We start from the raw sequence: 22,931 nt of genomic DNA on the forward strand, positions 1-22,931 counted from the left end.
ATATACATATATATATATTTTTAATTTTAATTAAAGATGCATAAAGAAAAAATAAAAGAAGAAAGAATTAGTAAAACAATTTTTTAAAAAAAAAAAATTTAAAAATTTGAAGGAAATAGTGTCTCCTTTCAAATCACAAAACAGGTTCTTCATTCTCTCATCCTAATTTGATATGAATTTCATAATAAATTGACTTTTTTTTTTGAATAATTCTCTCTTATTCTCTTCCTAATTTAATAGAATATTAATCTTATAAGCAGAATGATTCTTTCTCCAAATAATTTTTCTTCCCATTTAAACACTCGTCACACTTCTTATGAATTTTTCAATCAAGTGAATTTTTTCTCTCAACATAATATACCCCTAGGGAGAATTATAGTTTAAGGAATGTTTTAAAGGAAGGTGATTAATTGGGTGGTCAAAATATTTTTAGTTTTCTGAAAATACACATTTAAGAAAAGAGTAGAAAACAAATATAAAATATCAAAATAGAATATGATAAATAAATAGAAAAGTTGGCCATAAACAGTATTACATCGAAATATATATATATATATATATATATATATAGCATTTGGGGGTTGGGAATTATAAAATTGATTTAAAAGGGAAGATTTCCATGTGAAACCGCGTTGTGTGTAAACAGAGAAGGTAAAAGGATATATTAGTTAATTATTTTTTATTTGGCAGGCAATATTTGAGAAATTATAATTTTATTAATTAATCATCTTAAATTTTTTTTGAGAATTTTATAAATAATTTTAAAAAGAATTAATTACAAGAGTTATCTATATAATATATTTTTTAATTTTTATAAGATGATCAACTAATATGATATAATTAATTTTAACATAATAACCAATTAATATGAAATAAAAAGAGCATAATATAAATCATCAAAAAGTAAAATATTTTTATTCATGTCCACGAGGTGTAAATTGAAAAAGATTCATCTAAGTAACGTGAATTCTTTTCTTTTGGTCGTTTGTCCCTTGTCTTTATAAACATGATTAATTGACCTTTTAAGTTGTGTATAATAATAAAATTGAAATTTAAAAAGGAAAAAGAAGAAAAAGAGCAAACATTAATTGAAGCTTTAAACAGTGGAGAAATATTCTCTAACAACATTTTGGTGGAAAAGTTATAGAGGAATTACAACTTTTTAAAAGTAATATAACTACGTACCTTCAAATAATTATTTTAACAATTATAATAATGAAACTTTAAAATAGGAATTATACCAATAAAAACGTAATCTCTTCAATTCAAAATAATTTCAAATCCTCTCTCACATAAACCATACGTTAAATTATTTGATTTTGTCATGGAAAAGCTCAATTTAGAGCAGCGTAGCAAATTAAAAGTAATAATATATATTTTTACCTCTTCCTAAGATCACTCTATTTTTGTTTGCTCCCTTAATTATAATTTGAGAAACTCACTTTCATACAAATTAACGATTATAGTAACCGTAAATCCCAATTCAAAATAGTCTGAAAGTTCTTTAATTGTCATTTCTCAATCAAGACTTCGAAAATTTGAAAGGAATATAATATGACCAAACACTAAAGTCTTCTTATTTTTAACGACTTTTAATTGCCTTTTATAAGTGAAAGTAGATAGCAATGTTAAAAGATAAGTTCGGACTCAATATATATTATTTATTTATTTTAAATATAAACTTTGTTGTTAATTATTTTTATGATATTTTAAACATACATTTTAAATAATATGTACAACACATAATATTTTGAGAAGGAAATTTTTTAAAATGTCAATATTTTAGCATTGAAGACTCATTAGCAACAATTTCAATATTTAGTAAAAATGTCATTTTAGTTTGTTTTGTATATTTTTATTATTTATTTTTATTTAAAGAATATAATTATTTAATAACAAAAAGGAGAAAATTAAGGGGGGAATATTTCAAAAAAAGGCAAGCATCCTTAATTTTTTCATCAGTTACATTTTCAAAATTAAATTTAAATTTTTTTTTCTCTCCAGAATTTTACCTTTTTAAAATTATATTCATTCCACAATATATTCTATTTATATTTATTATAGTTTTTTATTAGTTTGTATTCATTTCAATAGGTATGCCGAATTTATCTATATAGTCATTTAAGAAATATATTTGTATTTTCATATATTTTTTCCCTATATAGTTAATTTTTTCTTCAAAAATCCTGTATGTATTCATTTCAATATGTATTTTATTTGTATTTCTATTTATTCTAGTTTTTATTTAGAATTTTGTATAATAATATATAAAATACAAAAAATTAGTATGATGAAAAAGTGAATGAAATATAAAATTGAAAAGAAATAATTGAATATTTGGTGTACTCATTCTTAAATAAAACACATAACTAGTTGACATACCTTTAGAATAAATACAAATTAGAAAAAAATATCAAATTCAGTTGACATACCTTTGTTAGTTTGTATTCATTCCAATATGTATGTCAAATAAAATGTAGCTATTTAAGAAATACATTTGTATTCATATATATTTTCACTATGTATTTATTTTTCTTTTCAAAATCTTGTTTCCTTTTCTAAGTCGTATTCATTCCAATATGTCTATTATTTGTATTTGTATTCGAATACAAATAAACTAATAGAAAGTTGTTCTTCTTATAAATAAAATACATAACTAGTTGACATACATTTGGATGAATACAAATTAGGGACCATGCAACATGAAATTTTTAATAAATATAAATATTGATAGTAGTAGACAAAGATTCTACATTTGCGTTCTAAATTTGAGGAAGGTTTTGCACACCAATGAGTCTTGCAAATGTTCTTACCTTCTTTCTTCCCTCATTTTAGCAGCGGATCATACATTATACACTATTTATTAAATAATAAATAAATCAAAGGATGAAAAGTCACCAGAAATTGGTTGATTAAGATGAATACCTCTAGTAAGCCTCTTGGATTCAGCCATTAGAGAGTAAATCATAATGGAAATTGAAAAATATAAACAATATTTTTTAAGATTTAAACAAAAATAAAATTAGAAAAAAAATCTGAAAATAGGATAAAGATTAGAGATACCTTAATCAAAGGGTTTCTTGTTGATTCAATTTTGGATTAAAAAAACAACCAAAATATATGGCAAAAAAATATTTGCAACTTGAATGTTGGAGGAAAATCAGAAAAGATAACCATGAGAGAGAAAAAAATTAAATGGGAGAGAGAATTAACAATTTGAAAAGATAAATATGAGAGAGAATAATTTTTTTTTCTAAAAAAAGGATATATAGAATTAATTGAAAAAGAGAGATAAAATAGGAAGAAAATTGGGACACATAAATTTTTAAAAATAATGACATTTTTGACATTATTGCTAATATTTATAAAGTATGAATATTTTTACTAAATATGTTATTTATTTTGACTAATTTACTAATTTTTCCTTTTGAGAATCCTAATTTACAAGCATTCATAATAAATCTAAAATGACTAAATTATCCTTAAACTTATTGGATATTTATGGGAACTGTGTGCTTAATCCCTTTTATATATTGGTAGTGGAAACATTCTTGGGTTCATAACTTCGCTGTCAACTTTACTAATTAATAATTCCTTTGTCCTTGTTTAGTTGTCCACTTTAGAAATGACATATATATTAAAATAGTAATAATTAGCATAATGAAATTATAATTTTATTCTTATTAATTCGTTTTAAAATTGAAGAATAAAAACTTGAAAACTTTCAAGAAGTTTAAATAAAAGTGTAATAGGAAAAAAGAAATTGTCCGTTCTTGATTTGTTAAAATGAACAAGTAAATAGGAACAACTAATAGAGGAAATATGGACAAGTAAATAGGGACAGAGGGAGTATTCATAACTTAATTACTTATCCTCTCTATTTTGATTTACTTGTCAATTTCTTACTAGACATATCAATTATGAAAATAATAATTGATATAGTAAATTTATCATAATTTTTTTTATTAATTGATAGAGTCTCAACCCTCAAATATCTTAGTCATTACATTTTTGAAGACATTAACTCAATGTTAATATTGACTCTTTGTCTTTGGTTTTAATTTTGTGGAGAGGAGGGAATTAGATCTTAAGCTCTAGGTTGAGAAATGATATTTTTATTTTTTTCCCAAAAAAAGGATCAACTTTGCACTTTTATTTTTATTCGATATTTGGAGCTCGTATTAGTTTCTATTAAATTTGAAGCGTACATGACCCATTTAATAATGACGCTTTGCGACTATCAATAGAATTTTTTCCATACTCAGATTTCAAACTCAAAACTCTAATTAAAAATAAAATAATTTCACCACAGCACCACAATTTATTTTATTCAACTATGCACTTAAAGTTATCCAAAATAGGATGGTATTGTCCTACATTTTGTTTATGGCACAATAATGCGCTTGCAAATTGCCAAGTTGACTTGAAAAAATGTACTCCCCCATGCACTAACACTTTTCACTATGCCAAAATAATCTTTATTAACAATTAATTAATAATAATAATTTGTTATTATTAAATATAAATTTTTACAGTAATTTGCTGGCTCAAAATCTATAGGATACTAAGTCAAATAATAATTAACTAACATTCGTACAGACATTTTATTTTTAATTATAATTAAATCAATACATGGACATAGTTTGGAAAAATGGTTCTCTGACATCGGTTTCCAAGCCAAATATGAAGTGCATTATTCATTTTTGTCTTATTCTATTCTTAAATGCATAGATATTTTCCCACAATAATACTAATCAGTAGTTTGACTGGACTGCATTAAATTGACAATCGAATTGGAATCAGTGGTTCGAACAAATTCATTAACTTTATATATATTGATTGATAAGAAAAGATGGTAACCATATTTTCGCACTAATATTATATATTCAAACTTTGAATCCTAACTTAGCCTCTGATAACAAAACAAAAGGATTTCTCTATTTTGTTATTTTGAGGCTTGAGTAGAATCCTTTTTTTCCGACTATCTTTGATCATACTTGTTATCAATTTTAAGAATCATAAAATTAAGCTAATTATTTTGATGTAATTTAAGGATTTGGTAAAAGCTATTTAATTTATTCAACGATCTACAAGTAGAATACTTCTAAAATAACTGTTAGCTTGATGGCAAGCAATTTGATTTATTCAATGTAATCTTTATACAGATGTTTAAGCAAACATGAACATTCAAACGCAAGTCTTTTCATTGAAAATATTGATTTTTTTGCCTGAAAAAAGTTTACGAAAAAAAATTTAACTTATATACATCATCATCACTCTAAAAAAGTGATTTACAATATTACATCTCGGATATTACAAATTCCACATTGTGACAAAGACTAAAGCCTAACTTATTTCAGGTAACGATTTTTTATGAATACTGAATTTCATTTCATGATACAATTAATTAATATAGTAACGTGTCTAATTTATTTTAGCAATTGCAATCAAGTCGAGTATATTAAAATACTAAATGAATTTTCAAGTTGATTTAGAAGAATTTAAGTCTTGTTTAAAAGTATAGCAATTTGCATTGGTCCTTACAATTCAAGTTGTTGTCTAAATTTATTATAGGCCTAACTAAAAAGTCATACTAGAATATATTTACAAGGTCTTTTAGTTAGGTCAAACATATAATTGATAAGGTTGAGGGACAATATAATTTTAGGATTATTGGATATATCCAAGTAGGAGATGTCATCGACAAAGCCAAATTAAAGCGAAGGATCGATAGATTTTTTGGCTGACAAGCTTCATACTCTTTTTCTCTGTTTCAATCTATGTGATATTTTTCATTTTTTTAGAGTCAAAAGTTTGAGTTTGACCGAGAATTTGCACATGAAATCTTCAATTCTTTTGAAATAAAATTTATATATTTGTAAACCACGTAAAAAGTACTATAAATCATAATAATTGATAACTATGAAAAATTTACTGTCAAAGATAGACTTGTTTGAATCTCAAAATTCTAAAAGTGTCACAAACACAAACGGAGGGAATATATGTTTTATGGTTTGATAATGGCATATATAACTTGAGAAATTGAATTTTGTGAGATTTGTTTGATCAAAACAGAAACTACGCATTATATGGTTGGATTCGTGATGGTGTGACACAAACCTGATATGTAGAGATAGACAAGAAGTATTCGACATACTCTCATCTATTAATCAAAAAAACATTTATGTACATATATATTTCTATTGATAGTACAAGTATAATAATACATTGCGTTCACAGAATTTTGAACTTTATGTCACTCTTAGATTAGCTTAGCTTCTTGATTATGTAAGTTTATTATTATTAACATAAAATTCAATTATAAGTTAAAGACTAGTTCAACTATTTACAAAGTCAAGTAAATTTTTTATATAGAGAAACTGTAGATAAGTAGTACCAAAGTATGTGTGCATTTAATAAGTTCTAGGTCAAAGAATTTAAATCGGACCAGTATGTATTATATTAAATTTTACAAGGCAAGTTATTAGAAAATAAAATAATTAAGTTGGTCTAAATAGGCATTTGATTATGAGATCATTTATATATAATTAGTAAAGTAAATTCTTTCATGTTTCCTTCTCTTTATGAAGACCTTTAAAAATTGATACCCATGAATATCTAGCAAATTATTAATCTAACGCGTTTTCCAGTTGAATTCCCTTTTTTCCCAAAAGCAATATTATATGATGTTTTAAAGATAATCTGAGAAAATCACTTGGACATAAAGTGTTCAATACCTTTTTAAAGAATTGTCTTTGAAAAAAACGAAAGATCGTTAGATGATTTATACTAATGATGATAGTCAATAATATTCTCCGAGCTCATCTAGCTGGTGGATTCTCTCTTATATCAAAGTGTTGATGACTCTGAATAATCGTGGAAAAAGGTTGGTGGTGTGAATTGGCATGCCACATGGTTAAAATAGATGAGGTTAACAAAAAAATGACAAAAATTGTAGTCATTTATATGACGATAGACACATATATATTGGGGAAAATTGTATATAATAGCAAACTAATAACTTAAAATATATGGAATAGCTAGGATTTGATTTAATTGTGCTTCATAGCAAATGTTAGCTAAAATTTGCCAGCATCTCTCTCCCAGAAATCTCGATCGCCACTCTCCATTCTCGCTCACCTCTCTCGCTTTATACACAGAAGTGTATAATTCTGTTTCTGTTTTGTATAAAGCGAGAGAAAATTATATATACACATGCAAAAATATATATCTTCTTGTTATGCACTTAATTATACAATTTACAAACATTTTACTTCAAAAATATTGCAGAGAAAAAGGTCAACGAATTATACAATTGCAGTGAAATACAATTTTCTCTAGCTTTATACAACAGAAGTGTATATATTGTGTTTCTGTTTTTGTATAAAGCGAGACAAAAATATATATCTTCTTGCTATACACTTTATATTGCAGCGAAATAGGTAGTGAATTATACAATTGTGCATTATACAATTGCAGTAAAATAGGATAGCGAATTATACAATTACAGCGAAATAGGCCAACGAATTATACACTTGTATATGTATAGCGAATTATACAGTTTTATATTTGCTATGAAACGCAATTATGTAAAACTTACTATAGTATACAAATATAAATTTTTTATTTGCTATATGTGAAAGTTATCTTTTATATTACTATATAAGAAATGTGAATAGCAAGCAGCGCTCCGTCAACATGCTTGCTTATTCACATTTCAAACAGAAATGACCCACTTCTATTAATCTGCATTGTATTGCACAAAATGGGCCCACTATTATTACTTTTTAATTGTATTAGTATTGCTTACACAATTACACAAAAGTGGGCCCACCCCTATTACTTTTTAATTGTATTACTACTGCTTATACATATATTTACATGGCAAAAATAATTGGACTTCCTTCCAATTTCTTCCAACTGTTAATTTTAAATGTTATATGCCTCTTAAATTCTAATTAATTTGCCTTCCAATTTCTTCCATTTATTAATTTTTAAATGGTATATGCCTCTTAAATTCTAATGAATATAATTATTTTACCACAATATTTATATTAATTGACATATACTTAAATAATTTAAAATAATTAATTAATGTTGAAGATAAAATACAAAAAATTAAAAAAACCTTGCTATACTAACTATGTAATTTTTAAATAAATATTAATTATGAAAATTTAACTATTTTAATGTCAATTATTTATATTTTAATTATTCCATCTTCTATCTTACATAAAATAATATATAATATTTTATAATTAATACATACATTGATAATGCTTGTTTTTGAATTTACATTATCAAAAAATTCATACTAAATAAGAACTTAATACTTCAAATGTAGCAAGTATCCCTATGATTTCAATTTAAATTTTTAATTTAATTATCCATATTCTATCATATTTTATTATTACTAACTAAGAAATAAATTTGTTTATTAATTATCGACCTTTTTATTCATAAATTTTCTTTGATTTCTAATGTTAATATTAATATTAAGAAAAAACAAATATTATTATATTTTAAAAATTGAAAATATCACAACTAAAAATTACGAATTTTCAATAAAAATTACTGGGCCTGTTCGAAGCACGGGCTTCGCCTTTTATATATATATATATATATATATATATATATATATATATAATATTTTAAAATTTTCAATAGTAGAGGGGCAAAGTACTGACCTATCCCCCTTTTCACTAATAATCATAAAAGATAAAAGTGAACTAGAGAGACCAAGTAAGGGAAAAGGAAAACACAGAATGAAGCCCAATATCAACATAGCATAAATGTATTTTTCACAAGCAAATTCAATGGCATCTTGTGTAATCCAGCAAGTCACTGTTATCAAGCACTGTGAACTTGAATATCACAATTATCAAAAGTAAATTTATAAATACTAACTTGATTTCGAATCCCTGCATACCAGTCCATACCAAATAACTGAGCTGAAACTGAACAACAAAAATTGAATTGAACCCAATAAAACCGATGCAGGCTCGAGTGTGCTTGATTTAAATCAACTTATAGTATGCAAAAACCAGCATCGGTATTCCAGCAAAAGTGTCATTCTCGGTGGTGGCATGGCCATAACATATCATAAGAGCTAATGTAATGTTAAGTGTCCTGAACATATCTCTTGGCTTAACAATCGCTGATAAATTATACTCATCTACCCGTAGTAAAGGCCTCTACCCTTTGAAATGCACTAAAAAGTGATTTCACCAATGGATTGTCCCATAAATAAATGTCAAAATCCTGAGGCTCAAAGGTAAAACACATCTTATCACTGTCTTCCTTTTTTTCTTCTTTTTAAGTCAGAATTTGAGGGTACAAAGAAACAACAATCTGTTTGTGACATATGAATGATATACAGTATGCCGTGATCCTGCATTGCTACAAATCGTTGGATTAGACCATAGAAGTTTTACCTTTGAGATTAGTAGTGGTGTCTCCCATAGCTGTTCCATAAAAATTGGCTTGGATCCAACAGTAAAAATCCTATGAAAGCAGCCAGCTTGACTTTTCGTCACGACATGCTGTAAAACAAGATTTCTGGTACTTGGAAAGGACATCCAACATAACATTACATTTTGCCATTTAGCTTGTTCCGTTTGAGGAACAAACCACTTCAGAAATATACATCCTTATCATTCTTCCATATCACTAATGGTCTTGGAATTCCTTAAGCTCTCACAACCTGGACAATTGTGCAAGCTCTCATGTATATAAATATCACAATCAAGGCAGAAGTGTTGTTTGCAGTTTGGACAAGCAACCTGCGGACCTGGCAAATTTCCTGCATCAAATCAAATAAAGAAAAAAGTGAAACAAGCAAAATGTGAGAATATCCTGATGAATGAAGAGCAAAGGGAAACAAGCAAAAAGTGAGAATATCTTGATGCATAATAAGAAAAGTGGAACAACCAAAAAGTGAGACTCCTGTATATTAAGTTTGAATTAGGCCAAACACATGGACATCCCCCTTAAATCTTAATGTAGCCACGACTTCACCTCGATTGAGGTTATTGTCTTTTAGACAACTTAACGCATATCCAAAATATGACGTTTTAAGTTTGAACACCTCACAGAAATGTGGCAGAATGAGTGACTTTCACAATTTTGAGCTCATGAATTGTAATGTAATATACTTTTTTTATTTCTTTCTTCTTTCTCCTCCAGCTCCTCTCTGATGCTGCCACCACCTCCCCACATCAGTTTGAACATACTACCAATCACCAAAAACCACCGCAGCCATCAACTCTCCCTCCTAAATAGAATCCCACCAGCGAAAAATACCAACTAGCATCCTTCAGTTTCCAATAAGAGTAATACCATCAGAAACCAAAACTCATCGATGGAGAGAACACCATTAATAAATAGAACACCCAGCTTTTACTACTACAGCACATCATCCATTCACTACACCATTCAACAACAACAAAAACATACCCAGTGCAAATTCACTAAACCATTCAACAATAACAACATACCTCGTTGTAGCAAATTGTGATTCACTACACCATTCAACAACAACATACCCAGTGTAGTGAATGGTGATTCACTACGCCATTCCAACCCCACAGATTGACGGCCTTCCAATTTCAAGCAAAACCCCTGACACCCACTATTGTATCAACAGTTGAATCTACCGAAACCAAGGGGACAGCAACCCATGAACAAGTAGAAGAAAAAGAAGATGATGAACCTCATTAGTTCAGTCTAACAAAGCATCCATTGACAATTGGTGATTTTGTAGCCTTGAAACGTGGTTTATATAACTTTGCCTGAGAAAAGACAACTCTATAGTTGGATTTCTAAAGTAAAGCATCAAGATGAGTGGCGTGGAAATGAAGATCCTAAGATGGACGGGCAGTCACACAAGACTAGACAAGATTAGAAACAATTGCATTCACAAGAAGGTTCAAGTAGCACACATCGAGGAAAAAATAAGAGGTCACTTGAGATGGCATGTTTATGTTTTGCATCGAACTTCAAATCCACCGGTTTGTAGATATGTGGTGAGAGAAAGTAATAAAAAGGGAAGAGGTACCTAAATCGCTTGGAAGGAAGTTGTATGAAAGACTTACTATCTAGTGAGGTTCATGCAAGGTTTAGTGAAAGATAGGGCACAATGAAAGAAAAAGATGTATGTAGGAGATACTTATTAATTAAGAATATGTTCCAATCATGCCAACACTTTTACTTTATGTCCTAAGACCTATACTTTAATCGGAGTTGTTTATCGTTTCAGAAATTTATATGACAGTAGCAAAGATAGAGAACTTCTAGTACTTTTTATATTGCTTTATTTTATTATTATTACTTTATATAATGTTGGTCTGAGATGGTTTAACTGCAGTAATATGGTTAGTGAGGATTTCTATAGCCGACCGCAACTTGCTTGGGACTGAGGTTTAGTTGTACTGTTGGGCAGCTGAGTAAGGTAGGGATGACTTGATATTTATAGGCATGATTAGTGTTGTTTAAAATAGAGTGACGTATTTCTAATTTATTATTTTTTTTGAGGTATTTCGAGAGCAAATTTATGGAGAGATTTTCATGGGTAAGGAAGAAAATGGAGGAATGAACTGGAGAGAAATCAGACAAGTGAAGGATGAGGTTGGGAAGATGACAAGGTGGGAGGTTTTTTTTTCTAAAGATAGTGTTTCTTTTTCCATTTTCAATTAGTCGAATTCAAAATCTACATGACTTTGTTCGACTTTCCATTTTACCACATCATCACTTGTGAACTCATGCATTTAATTTTTACTAACTAGGCATGACGTGTTCAATAGGCACATTTTAGACATAAATTAGGTGTTTGATGGATAACGGCTTCAATTAAGATGTGTAAATAAAAGGCCACGGCAACTGTAAGAGGTTGTCTAGGTACTTGCACTTGCATTAAGAAGAGATAAACTGCTTCCTTTCCAGGTTTTATTATCCCAAGCATGTGCCGTCCAAGCACAACTCATTTTACAAAATAATTTCCTAATTCATCACACAAGTTACAAGAAATTTGTCTTCATCATCGTCTCCCTTACAGTCTTAAAAATTCAGAAGCTTCCAATTTCAGAGAAACTAAAGGTTGACTGAACATGTCAGGTCGTGGGAAGGGAGGAGCAAGGCTCATTGTTATGAATATTTAGGGAAGGATCCATTCACAGGGCAATATATAAATCAGCTCGTTAAAGGGAGACTGAAACCTTAGAATTCATTATAAGCGAGAACTCTGATCTCTTAAATTTCTGTTGAATTATGACTTACTGATTTATTCATCCAAAGCCCCTTTAAATAGGAGTCTTATTACATCAGTAGTAATTCTAATTCTTATTAAAGTAGGAGACCTAAATCCTATTCCAAACTAATAACTATAACTTAACCTAATCCTTATAAAACTATGAAGTATAAACCCTATTCTAGAATAATAAATAAAGCCACTAAATAAATAATTAAATACTTGAATTAATAACTTCCAACGCATTCCTAACACTCACTGTAAGGTCCTCTGTGATAACATTCACTGAATCACAAAGTCAGCCATTAGGCATTTGGCATGTAGAGGGGCAGTGAAGTGTATCAGTGAGCTAATCTATGAGGAGACTAGGGGGTGCTCAGATCTTCTTGGAGAATGTGATTCATGATTCTGTTACTTATACTGAGCATGCTCGTAGGAAGAGGGTGACTGCTATGGATGTTGTCGGGATGCTCTCAAGAGACAGAACAGGACTTTTTGTGGTTTTGGGGGTTGAGGGGAGGTTTGGTTCTGAGTTTTGAATTGTCTGAAAAAGTCTTGCTGTCAAGAAAAGAAGAGCAGTTATGTTAATGTTGGTAAAGGATATGGGATTCTGCTTGGTGTGGTGGTTAAACTATGGTGTAATTAGCATGAGGTTTGAGTTGATGAACAGGAAAAGGCCGCAATACATCTCCATCATCATTATTAATTGGTTCCTGTAGAGTATATATTTCTGCTATAGTAGTAGTGCCTGTTCTTTTTTGTAAGTTCTGATGTGGTGGAAGCTTGTTTCAGAACTATTGAAATTTGCTCTAATTCAATTAATACTATCGACTGATTCAGAAAAAAGTGAGTAGAACTTTGGCGGAAAAAAAAAACATTCAGGCTGAATACAAAAACTAGTGTTTTCTTTTTCCTTTTTTTATTAGTTGGATTCTAAAGTCACGTGGTTTTGTTCAATTTGCTAATTTGCCACATCCTCACATGTAAGCTCACACATTTTATTTTTTACTAGCTAAGCATGACGTGTTCAATAGGCACATTTTAGATATACATTACTCATTAGGGGGTTTGTTCGGTATGGACGAACACATTGTTTGGAAAATGTAAACAAGTTACACAAGTGAGATTCCACATTGATAGTGTCCTTCCTACTTACCAACACACCTCATCTTCAGCATCACCCTTGTAGCCCCCATACCCACCACCCCGCACACCCTACCCTTCACCTTCACCTCTCATAGTATTGTTCAAATTATATACAAATGCTTTTCGGATAAAAAATTCTGCCTGCGTACCGAACACACTCACTCTTCTGTAACTACTTTGCATCTTTTTGACGATATGAATTGAATCAATTACTTCATCTAAAAAAAAGTAAGAAGTCCACTTATTTTCCTAGAAAACATTTTCTAAGAAAACACTTTCCATCATACCGAACACACCCTAGGTGTTTGCTGCGTAACAGCTTCAATTAAGGTGTCTAAATGAAAAGCCGCAGGAACTTTAAGTGGTTGTCTATGAATTAGGACTTGCATTAAGAAGAGACAAATTGCTTCCTTTCCAGATTTTATGATCCCAATTAATGTTTGGTCCAAGAACAACTCATTTTACAGAATAATTTCCTAATATCATCACAAGTTACAAGAAATTTGGCAAAAAAAAAAAAATCTGACTGAATACAAACACTTAGTTCAACAGGCTACTTCCTTAAAAGACCAAATTTCAACATTGCTTTGAAGTTTTGCCTCAAAACAGTCCTCAAAGGACATAATTAGATACAACCAGCGAGAAGCACAGAATTGTAACACAAAAGACTTATTATCTTGGACGTGAATAATTTAAGCTCTAGAAACTAAACATCTTGTTTCTTCTGTAGAACACTAGAGACATTTCTTTTGCTTCAGTTCAGCAAAAGCTCAGTTACGATTAGTGCGTGTTTTTTCTTTCGTTCGTTCTTTACAAATCGGAAAAATGCACATACAAGATATCTCAGATGACAAACAATTATGTAAATGCCTTCTACAGTTCTCTGCAGCTATGAACTTAAAGAAAGGAACTTCATACTACTTTAGATTTTTGGCGTAAAGAACAGAATATAGAAGAAATCCAATTAGTGGATTTTATATTATTTCTTGTAACTATCCATGACTCTTTTGTAAATTTTGGAGGAGGCCAGCATAGCCCTGAATGCTGATGAACACAACTTTTACCAATTCAAAAAAAAAAAAGAAAGAAAGGAACTTCATTGACATCCTTAGCAACAGCAGATGCTTCAGGTCAGGGTTATGTACCCACGGTTAATCTGATAAACTACTCTACTTGAAAATTATCAAATTATCGAACATCCTAGCATATACATAGATAATGATAATATCTGCAAAACTGATGGCCAGCATTAAGGATGCTGAGGAATACAATGTTACCAGTTTCAAAAGAAAATGCAAATCTCAGGTGTTCCATTTTTATTTATTTATTTTGATAAGGAATACCAGCTCAGGTGCTTCTTTGGGTCCCAGATTCACTCTAAAGGTTACTTACGATGCAGTCTTGACAGCAAACAGAGAGACATATTCCATCATTTTGGCATGAATCTTTTTTACCACTGGAAGTTTCAATTCTGAACCAAAAAATTGCAAGTCGTTTTTACAAATATATTGTGTGACCAAGTGCTTCATTGGATCGCAGATTCACTTCAGTGGTTATTTATAGAATAATCTTGAAGAGTAAAAAAATAAGACAGATTTCCTTGTTTTTCGGCATAAATATTTTACCTCAAGATAGTTTCGATTTTGTAAATAAGAAGAGTGCTCTTACCAGGATTTAGAAGACTCAGTTGGCAACCAAAGCAATTCTTTGGTAACTTGTGAAAATCTTTCAGAGCTGAGGGTGAAACGTCATCAAATGGCCTTATTGGGAAGAGATGGTGATATGACCTTGCCAAATGTGGAGAAGATACAAGGGTCAGTCCGCAAATGCAACACTCAGTAGGCAGCTCACATATGCGCGCTTTGCATCTCGGACAAGTGTATCCACCACCAACTTTAGCCTCTTTATGACATGAACAAATTGAAATGACACCCTCTGCTGTTCTTTGGGGGAACCCCATCTTAATCAAATTTGCAACAGCGAACTCTGCAATAGCTGGAGGAGGTGGGGCATGCTCCAATACCAACTCTTTTAAATGAGGCTGACAGAGCAATAACAACGAATCAAATCATAAAACGTTTTAACAATATTATGCTTGCCACATATTATTAATCATATCATTCAATGAGACATTTTACATAGTAGGCTATTAGAACCAAATTTATCCTAAATTTCCAGCAAAAGATTTCCTTATTCTATTAGTTTTTGTTTCACAAGTTCTGGTATTACCACTACTTCAGAGCTCAATTCCTTACCTCATCCAATGCAACAAAATACATTCCACCAGTCTCTTGGCAGAGATGCTTGCATATGTAGAGTTCTGCAGAGAGACCAATTACTGAGCACCTTATCTTGGACGCTTTGCATTTTTGGATGGTTTCCAGTATATCCCCCGGATCACATGTGCTAAGAGCTGAATACAAGATAAGGGCTTCACGATGACCATACGATGGGATTTGATTTAGGAGATCACACACAAGATCTAGGCCATTCTGAAGGGATGCATCACCAGAGGTCCCCAATTTACCCATCAATGCCTTGATATGAGCCTCGGGACTGCCACCAAGATCTGTTAAGCAATGAGCTACTCCATCTTTCAAGATCACCAAGCCAATTTGACTCAGGGGATTCTGGTCAAAAAATTCTCTTATATAAGCCTCCACTTGTCTAGCAACTACAACCATTCGGCTTGGTTTATAATCCATTTCTGCAGCTGCCTAAAATTCAAAATTCAGGTGAGCAATTACAAACTCAAAAGATGTAAAAGTCCAAGATATTATGAGACATTACTGTCTCTCTCTCTCTTTCAAAAAGTCATTTTTAAAGTCATCCAGACTTAATTGAAATGAACGCTAAAAGTCTCTACTATTATGTCGAGATTTCTAGTATTCAAAGCATTTTGATTTTTCTTCTAGCTTTCCAAGTTGGCGTGGGTGTTGCGGAATATAAGCATGTAGGAAAAGTATCAAGTAGATGCAACCAATGCTCACAAAAACTTTCGAGCAATGCGAAAAAAAGAAAACTAGGAAAATGTCACGGAAAAGGATGCTGACATCTTGAAAGGAGAACTATCAGCCAGAGGCTTACATGCAAATGTTTAAGATTGTCTGTTAAAGCACCTTGTCAATGATAAAAGAAAACGTCCAATGCAGTGATAAGCACAACCCAATTAAGGGACATTTTCAAAATGCAATAATTGTCTTATAAACTCAATTCACAATTTTAGAATTTCAAAACGTGGTTTAAAGAAATATGGTGACATCAAAACAGAAAGTAGGTATACACTTGAATATTCATTAAACTGATCGAAGACGACCCAATTGCTTAGTTTTATCAATATCTTATAGCATAATCAACCAGTTGCAATCACTAAATCTTCAGCCCTAGATGCAAATAGAAATCCATAAAACAAAGAGCTGCTGGTTCTTTAAAAAGGACCCTGTTGTGTTCCTTCATAAGAAACAATTTGCTAGCATCAGAAGAAGATCAGCAGATTGTCTGGGAAATTGGACCTGATTAACTTCTTCCGGAGATAACTCATTTACAAACAGATAACTATAGATGCTTAAATAATTGTTTCATATTTTGCAAAAAAAAAAAAAAATTAACCTTTAAATGTCAGTAACCAATTACAATACTGCAGTTATTTTGCAATCATACAGGATTTTACATACCCTGGAGAAATCAATGATAATGTAGAGGTACCGAATCAAACCCTTCTGAATTCGTGCAGCAGTTGCAGTGCGGAGACGTCGTCGATACTGAGCATGGGATAGAGTTTTGTTGTCAATTGGACGAAGGAGTCCTGATTCATCCTCTTGTAAAGACTCCCATGATCTTTCATCTGCATAAGTTCTTTCCCATGCTTCTCGACCTCTCCCATTTTCTTCCTCATCCTCCTCTTCTTGATTAAATCTTTTTTCTTCCGTGTTCATTTCCCTGTTAGATATAATACCAACTCTTAATAAGATAACCAGATACTTGAGAAACTAATTGTACAAACTCAGTATTAGTACAAGATACTGTATGTAGGTGTTCTGAGTTCCTTGCATTACACATCCTTACTACATGCACTATTTTCCAATATGTACCTAGTCCTTTGCTATTTCTATGCTTCACTTTTCCCCCTAAGTGTGTCACGCCCCATTTTCTCGCAAAAGCGGGCTTCAACATGTGACAACTCTTTTAATGAGCTAAAGAGAAGAGTTATCACCTACTGGGTTAAGGTGTGTTAGAACACCCTAATTTTTTTAATATAATTGTGGTGTCCGGGCCAATTAATTCCATGGGATACATGTACCTCTTACCAAGAGGTACTAGGTAACGTCCACAAATGGGATGAAATCACCTTATTTTTTGTCTCTACTGGGATTTGAAGCAACGACCTTAGGGTTCTCAATCCACTTCATTCCAACACCCCTCTTGCGCATTAGGGAACCTATTACTACAACTAATTGCAAATAATTCAATTTACTAGTCTCCACAACCTGAGATCATTAAGAGTTCAAATCACCTCAAAAGAAAAGTAATAGGCATCATACAAGGTTCACAACTAGGTTCCCTACAAATTCAAACTAGGTGGGATTTAAGTGCTTAAGCTAGATAATTTTAACTGATGTAGATGATTAAAGATTCAAGTAGTTGTATTAATCTAAGTGACACAAGTAAAAATTAATGCTAGGAAGCTAGGTGTTAATGTAGAAATACGATTTGGAAAAATGAAGAGAGGAAGCTTCATTGATAAAGAAAATGCATATAATATTTGTACAAGGAAACTAGACGTAAAAAAAAACAATTGAGACTACAAAAGACAGAGGTTTTCGTTGATAAAAGGAATTTGAAAATGCTCTTCATTCTAACAAGTAAACAAAGAAACACTAACAGATTAATTCTCGCATTCATAAAATTAGAAATATTCTCGGAACTCTCTTTCCCCTACTAGATAAAAGTCAAAACTTTCACCATCCCAATGATTTTCTCAAGTCAACAAAACATACTTACAATAAGATTCCTCTAACTAAACAAAAATTAATTCCCCAACTTCAATATTTTGATAACAATTCAAAGTTCTTTGAGTAATTGCAATTAACAACCAAAAAAAACAAGGGTACGGAGAAACTTACTAGAGAAAAATACCTTGGAGGTTAGAAGATAGAGATTGATGTGGGATTGAGTGAATCCGCACTTTGTTTTGAACCAATTCTTGATGAACCCTATGTACTTGAGTTGTGACTTTTACACTCTCATTGAATTTCCTCTACTATTTATATGTAGTGTGTTTTCTTTGTTTTCATTTATTTAGTATGTTATGTATTAAAAAATTGTACTATAAATAAAGATTTTCTCGATTTATATTTAAAGTTTTCAATTTGTTTTATTTTTCTTTTTCGTATGTTATGTGTTTAGAAATTACAAAAGACATAGTATTATAAATGATGATAATAATTAATAATTTGAAATTTAAATCAATTGACTCTTTAAATTTCACTTGTACCACATAAACTGAGACAAATTTATATATATTATTTGTAAATTACATAAAAAAAATTATAAATTACAACAATTAAACAACTTATAACATTTAAAACTCACATAAAAATTTATTGAGATAAATAAAGTTATGTATATTTAATTTGTGCTTGCACAATTGAACGGGCTCTTTGTAACTAGTCTATATCATAAGAGTGAATAGAGAGGATCTTGAGGTCAAAAGGCTTATTTGGGAATTTACAGAATTTATGGACCAATTGAATTTTTCATGGTATCTTCTTTAAATCAGTGTTTTCAAAGGCATTTTTGTGACAAGTATTTGAGTGTTCAAGAAATGCTTTGAGGCGCAAATTAGGAGTTTACATGGTATGGTATATATCAAAATATCATACTATATCAAAATTTTTAATATCATGATTTTGATATCATTGTATATTGATATATCTTTTAATTTTTTTGTATTTGATATTTAAAATATCATATCGGTACTTATGCTTAACAAACACATTATTCCTAAATTAAAATTTGAGATCAACACTAGATGGATACAAACTGATCTTGCAAAAAAAAAAGAAAATAGAATCAACTAATGTTAGTGCTTATGCTTAACAAACACATTATTCTTAAATTAAAGCTTAATATCAACACTAGATGGACACAAACACATCATAAAAAACAATTGTACTTGAACTTTAGAAATTTAGAAACACCAAACCTTATAATTAAAGTAGCAATATAGTCTTGTATCAACTTTTTTAGACGTTGAGTTTCCTTAGTTGCCTACCACGAAAAGAAACAATTGAAAATTTCTTTAGTGGTCATTATAGAGAGATTTTAGTGATTATTAGCGTTTGACAGTTAGTAAACAAGTTTGTGTTGTTTTTTCTTTTTCTTGATAACTCAAAATAGGTTTCTCCTATTTTCAATACTTCCTCTCTTTTTTCCACTAGTTATTGTAATGTATATGTTACCATGATTGTGTCCGGGGTTAAGAAACCAAGAATTCCAACAAGAATGTTCAAATTTTAATGTATATAAACAACAACCAAACTGTAGTTGTAACTTTAGTCTCTTCATATTGCATCAAATTTCAGATTATTACATTTAGACTGTAGTTGATTCAACTGGATGCTATACTTTACTAGAAGCAATACTAATGCAATTGAAGTATGTAGTCAAATCCATTCAGTGCTTTAGTCTGAGTTTACAACACCTTGAAGTATTTGCAGACTCCTTTATTCCATGCACAAACACAAGTTTTCAGTTCATAGTTGTACATATATGAGATCTCTAAAGTACAATCAGTATTATAAATCAATATTGACATCAAATTGTAAGGCATACACATGTTATTGGTATATCTGTCCAATATTGGGAAGGTAGAATTGTATATGATGATATGGGAATGTGTTGTATTGGTTAGTTTATTAGAGCAACTGAAACATAGATAATATGTAACAACAGCATACTGGTTTAGACACAAATTCAACATGCACTTAACATTCTCTTACCGTTTTCAATATATTGACTGTCCAACTTGCCAAAATCTACATCCTTATGGGGAAAGTTTGGCACTTGACAGTAAATCAAAGAGAACATGTCAACAACCAAACTCAATTGAACACATTAAAGTGTTCAAATTTTAATGTGTATAAACTCAATCGAAGGATCCACATTGAACAACAACCAAACTCAATTAAATGACCCCTTCAATCTGTCCAACCCAACCTATTGATGACACTTATTTTTTGATTTTATTCAAACGCCAGTTATACATACTACTAATAATATAATCCAACCCTATAAAAAGATACAATAGAAGAGCTTGATTACATTACCTAATCTGCCGGAGTTTGTGCTGCTACCAGAGTTTTCTGTTGCTGCTGCCGAAGTTTGCTGCTGCTGCTGCGACTTGCTGACGATCGAGTCAGGGAAGGTAGCGCGACCTCCTGCTGCTGCTGATCGAGGCAGCGCCGGTCGGGGTTGGGTCGAGTATGGGTGGGCGTGAGAGAGGTTTAGAAGGGAAAGAGAGACTTAAAACTTAAAAGGTTTTTTTTTTAGAGATTATCATTCTTTTTTAAAATAATTATTTATATTTATAAACATTTTATTCCAAATAAATATGGACATAATGAAGTTGATATTTTTTTTTTTAGAGATTATCATTCTTTTTTAAAATAATTATTTATATTTATAAACATTTTATTCCAAATAAATATGGACATAATGAAGTTGATATTATTTAAATAAAATAATAATTAAACATATCAATTTTAATATAAACTCACCTTAAGAGGTCGAATATATTAATTAAAATTATATATATTTATAATAAATTTAATTTAACTACATCAACGTAAATTTAATGTTATAAATTTAAATTATATATCTTTTAATTATATAAATTTAATTTTATCGATTGATAGAAGTTTATCGATATCAATATATAAATCTCCTTAAATTGAACATCGATATCTCTTCTTTAATTGATAACATATTTCATATCTGAACCACTAATCTATAAGACTTGATTTGTTAAACTACTCAAGGAGTATATAATTAATGTATTTCACACTACGAAGAATTATCTTTTACATGTCCATATTCTACGATATGGTCACTACACTTAACAACCATTCAAGATCGAACATAATAATCTTAATCGAACTTGCTTTGTACAATGATACACGGTGTTTTATAATCTGTTTCATAAAACGAGAGAAGACATTGAAGGTTATACGTACAAATAATTAAACAACTAATTATAAATATAAAATTAATAAATAGTTATCATGACGTTTCTACAAGTATTATCTCGCATTTATACTCGAATAGATTATAGGTTGGTTCTTCACTTCTACATGATTATATGAGTGTCTCCAATGAAATTTGTCCTAATTCGGATCCACTACAATCTATGTCTATATATTGGAGGCATTTGAACTATCTTCTATCCTCTTCTCACTACTACCTTCAATGGAGAGGTCGATTTCTCGGACCATAGAGAAAATTGCAAATTTGAGAATCTAAAAAATGCAAAATGCAAATTTGGTTGCTGCATGTGATGGATTTCACTCCAAGGCAGCACCTTCTCTTCATCCTCCATGGAAGTTCAAGCTCAAAGACGACCAACTCTTTTGGTTGTTCATTTCTGTATTTTGATTTTGGACAAAGTAGTTTGTTTTGGGACAAGATCATGACATGATATGTTTGTTCCTTTTATTTCTAATAAATGGTCCCTGCTTTGATCATTTGACGACAAACTGAGAGAATTTGTACATTACTTTCTAAATATAAGTATAACTATTTGCTAATTCATATCAACCTAATTTTATACTCTAAATATGAATTATCGATGTTATCTTGTTTATTCCACAAATTCTAACTTTTTATTCAAAAGTATACAAAATTGTTATACTTTTTCAAACAATTAGTTGAAGGTGTAAGATGAAAATTTAGTATTACGTACAATAGCAAAATTATGATTACTAGAAATATATTAAACAAACCAACCTATGGATATCGCTTTTATTAAAAGTAATTAGATTCAATAAAAAATACATACCTCATGATATCAATATCACATCAAATTTTAAGATTAATAAGAAATCTCATGTTAATTAAACAATATTGACATTAGAAAGTCGGTATTATATGTTAATTTATTTTTTAACTTATCTAAAACCATCATCCGGAGGACGATTTATTTAAAGTTAATTGAAAATATTAATTCATTAACTTCTAGAAATTATTATAATATTTTAATGAAAATCAATTTAATTACATACTATTTAGTTTTTCCGTCTTTCGTAAGTCGATATTATATTTTTTTTTATTTTTAATTTACACAAATCGCCCTCCGGATGGCGATTTAAATAAAATTAATTCAAAATATTTCTCAGTTTTGTGTTTTATATTTTATTGAAAAAAAATTATTATTTATTTATTTATATTTAGTACCGACATCAAGAGCACAGTTTTATTGCAACTCATTTTTTCGGGAAAAAAGAGGTCAGTCTTTGATTTTCCCGCTTTATTTTGCATAAAAATC

General features: G+C 30.1%; 1 protein-coding gene across 2 annotated transcripts; it reads right to left on the bottom strand.

The window, feature by feature from the left end:
• Positions 1-8,766: 8,766 nt before the first annotated feature.
• LOC101268093 (general transcription factor IIH subunit 2) lies at positions 8,767-20,953 on the bottom strand. Of its 2 annotated transcripts, XM_026030744.2 has the most exons (6): positions 20,719-20,949; positions 19,596-19,660; positions 17,065-17,329; positions 15,646-16,107; positions 15,059-15,431; positions 8,767-9,802 (listed from the first exon to the last, which is right to left on the bottom strand). In XM_026030744.2, exons 3-6 carry the CDS (start codon positions 17,323-17,325, stop codon positions 9,654-9,656), a joined length of 1,245 nt encoding a protein of 414 aa, XP_025886529.1. In that variant the 5' UTR covers positions 17,326-17,329; positions 19,596-19,660; positions 20,719-20,949; the 3' UTR covers positions 8,767-9,653. The 2 variants fall into 2 exon arrangements, with proteins under 2 accessions (XP_025886529.1, XP_004237420.1); XM_004237372.5 differs by lacking the exon at positions 19,596-19,660 and having other exon boundaries at positions 20,719-20,953.
• Positions 20,954-22,931: the final 1,978 nt, after the last annotated feature.

This window comes from Solanum lycopersicum, chromosome 4 (assembly GCF_036512215.1).
Source record: "Solanum lycopersicum chromosome 4, SLM_r2.1".
NCBI lineage: Eukaryota > Viridiplantae > Streptophyta > Magnoliopsida > Solanales > Solanaceae > Solanum > Solanum lycopersicum.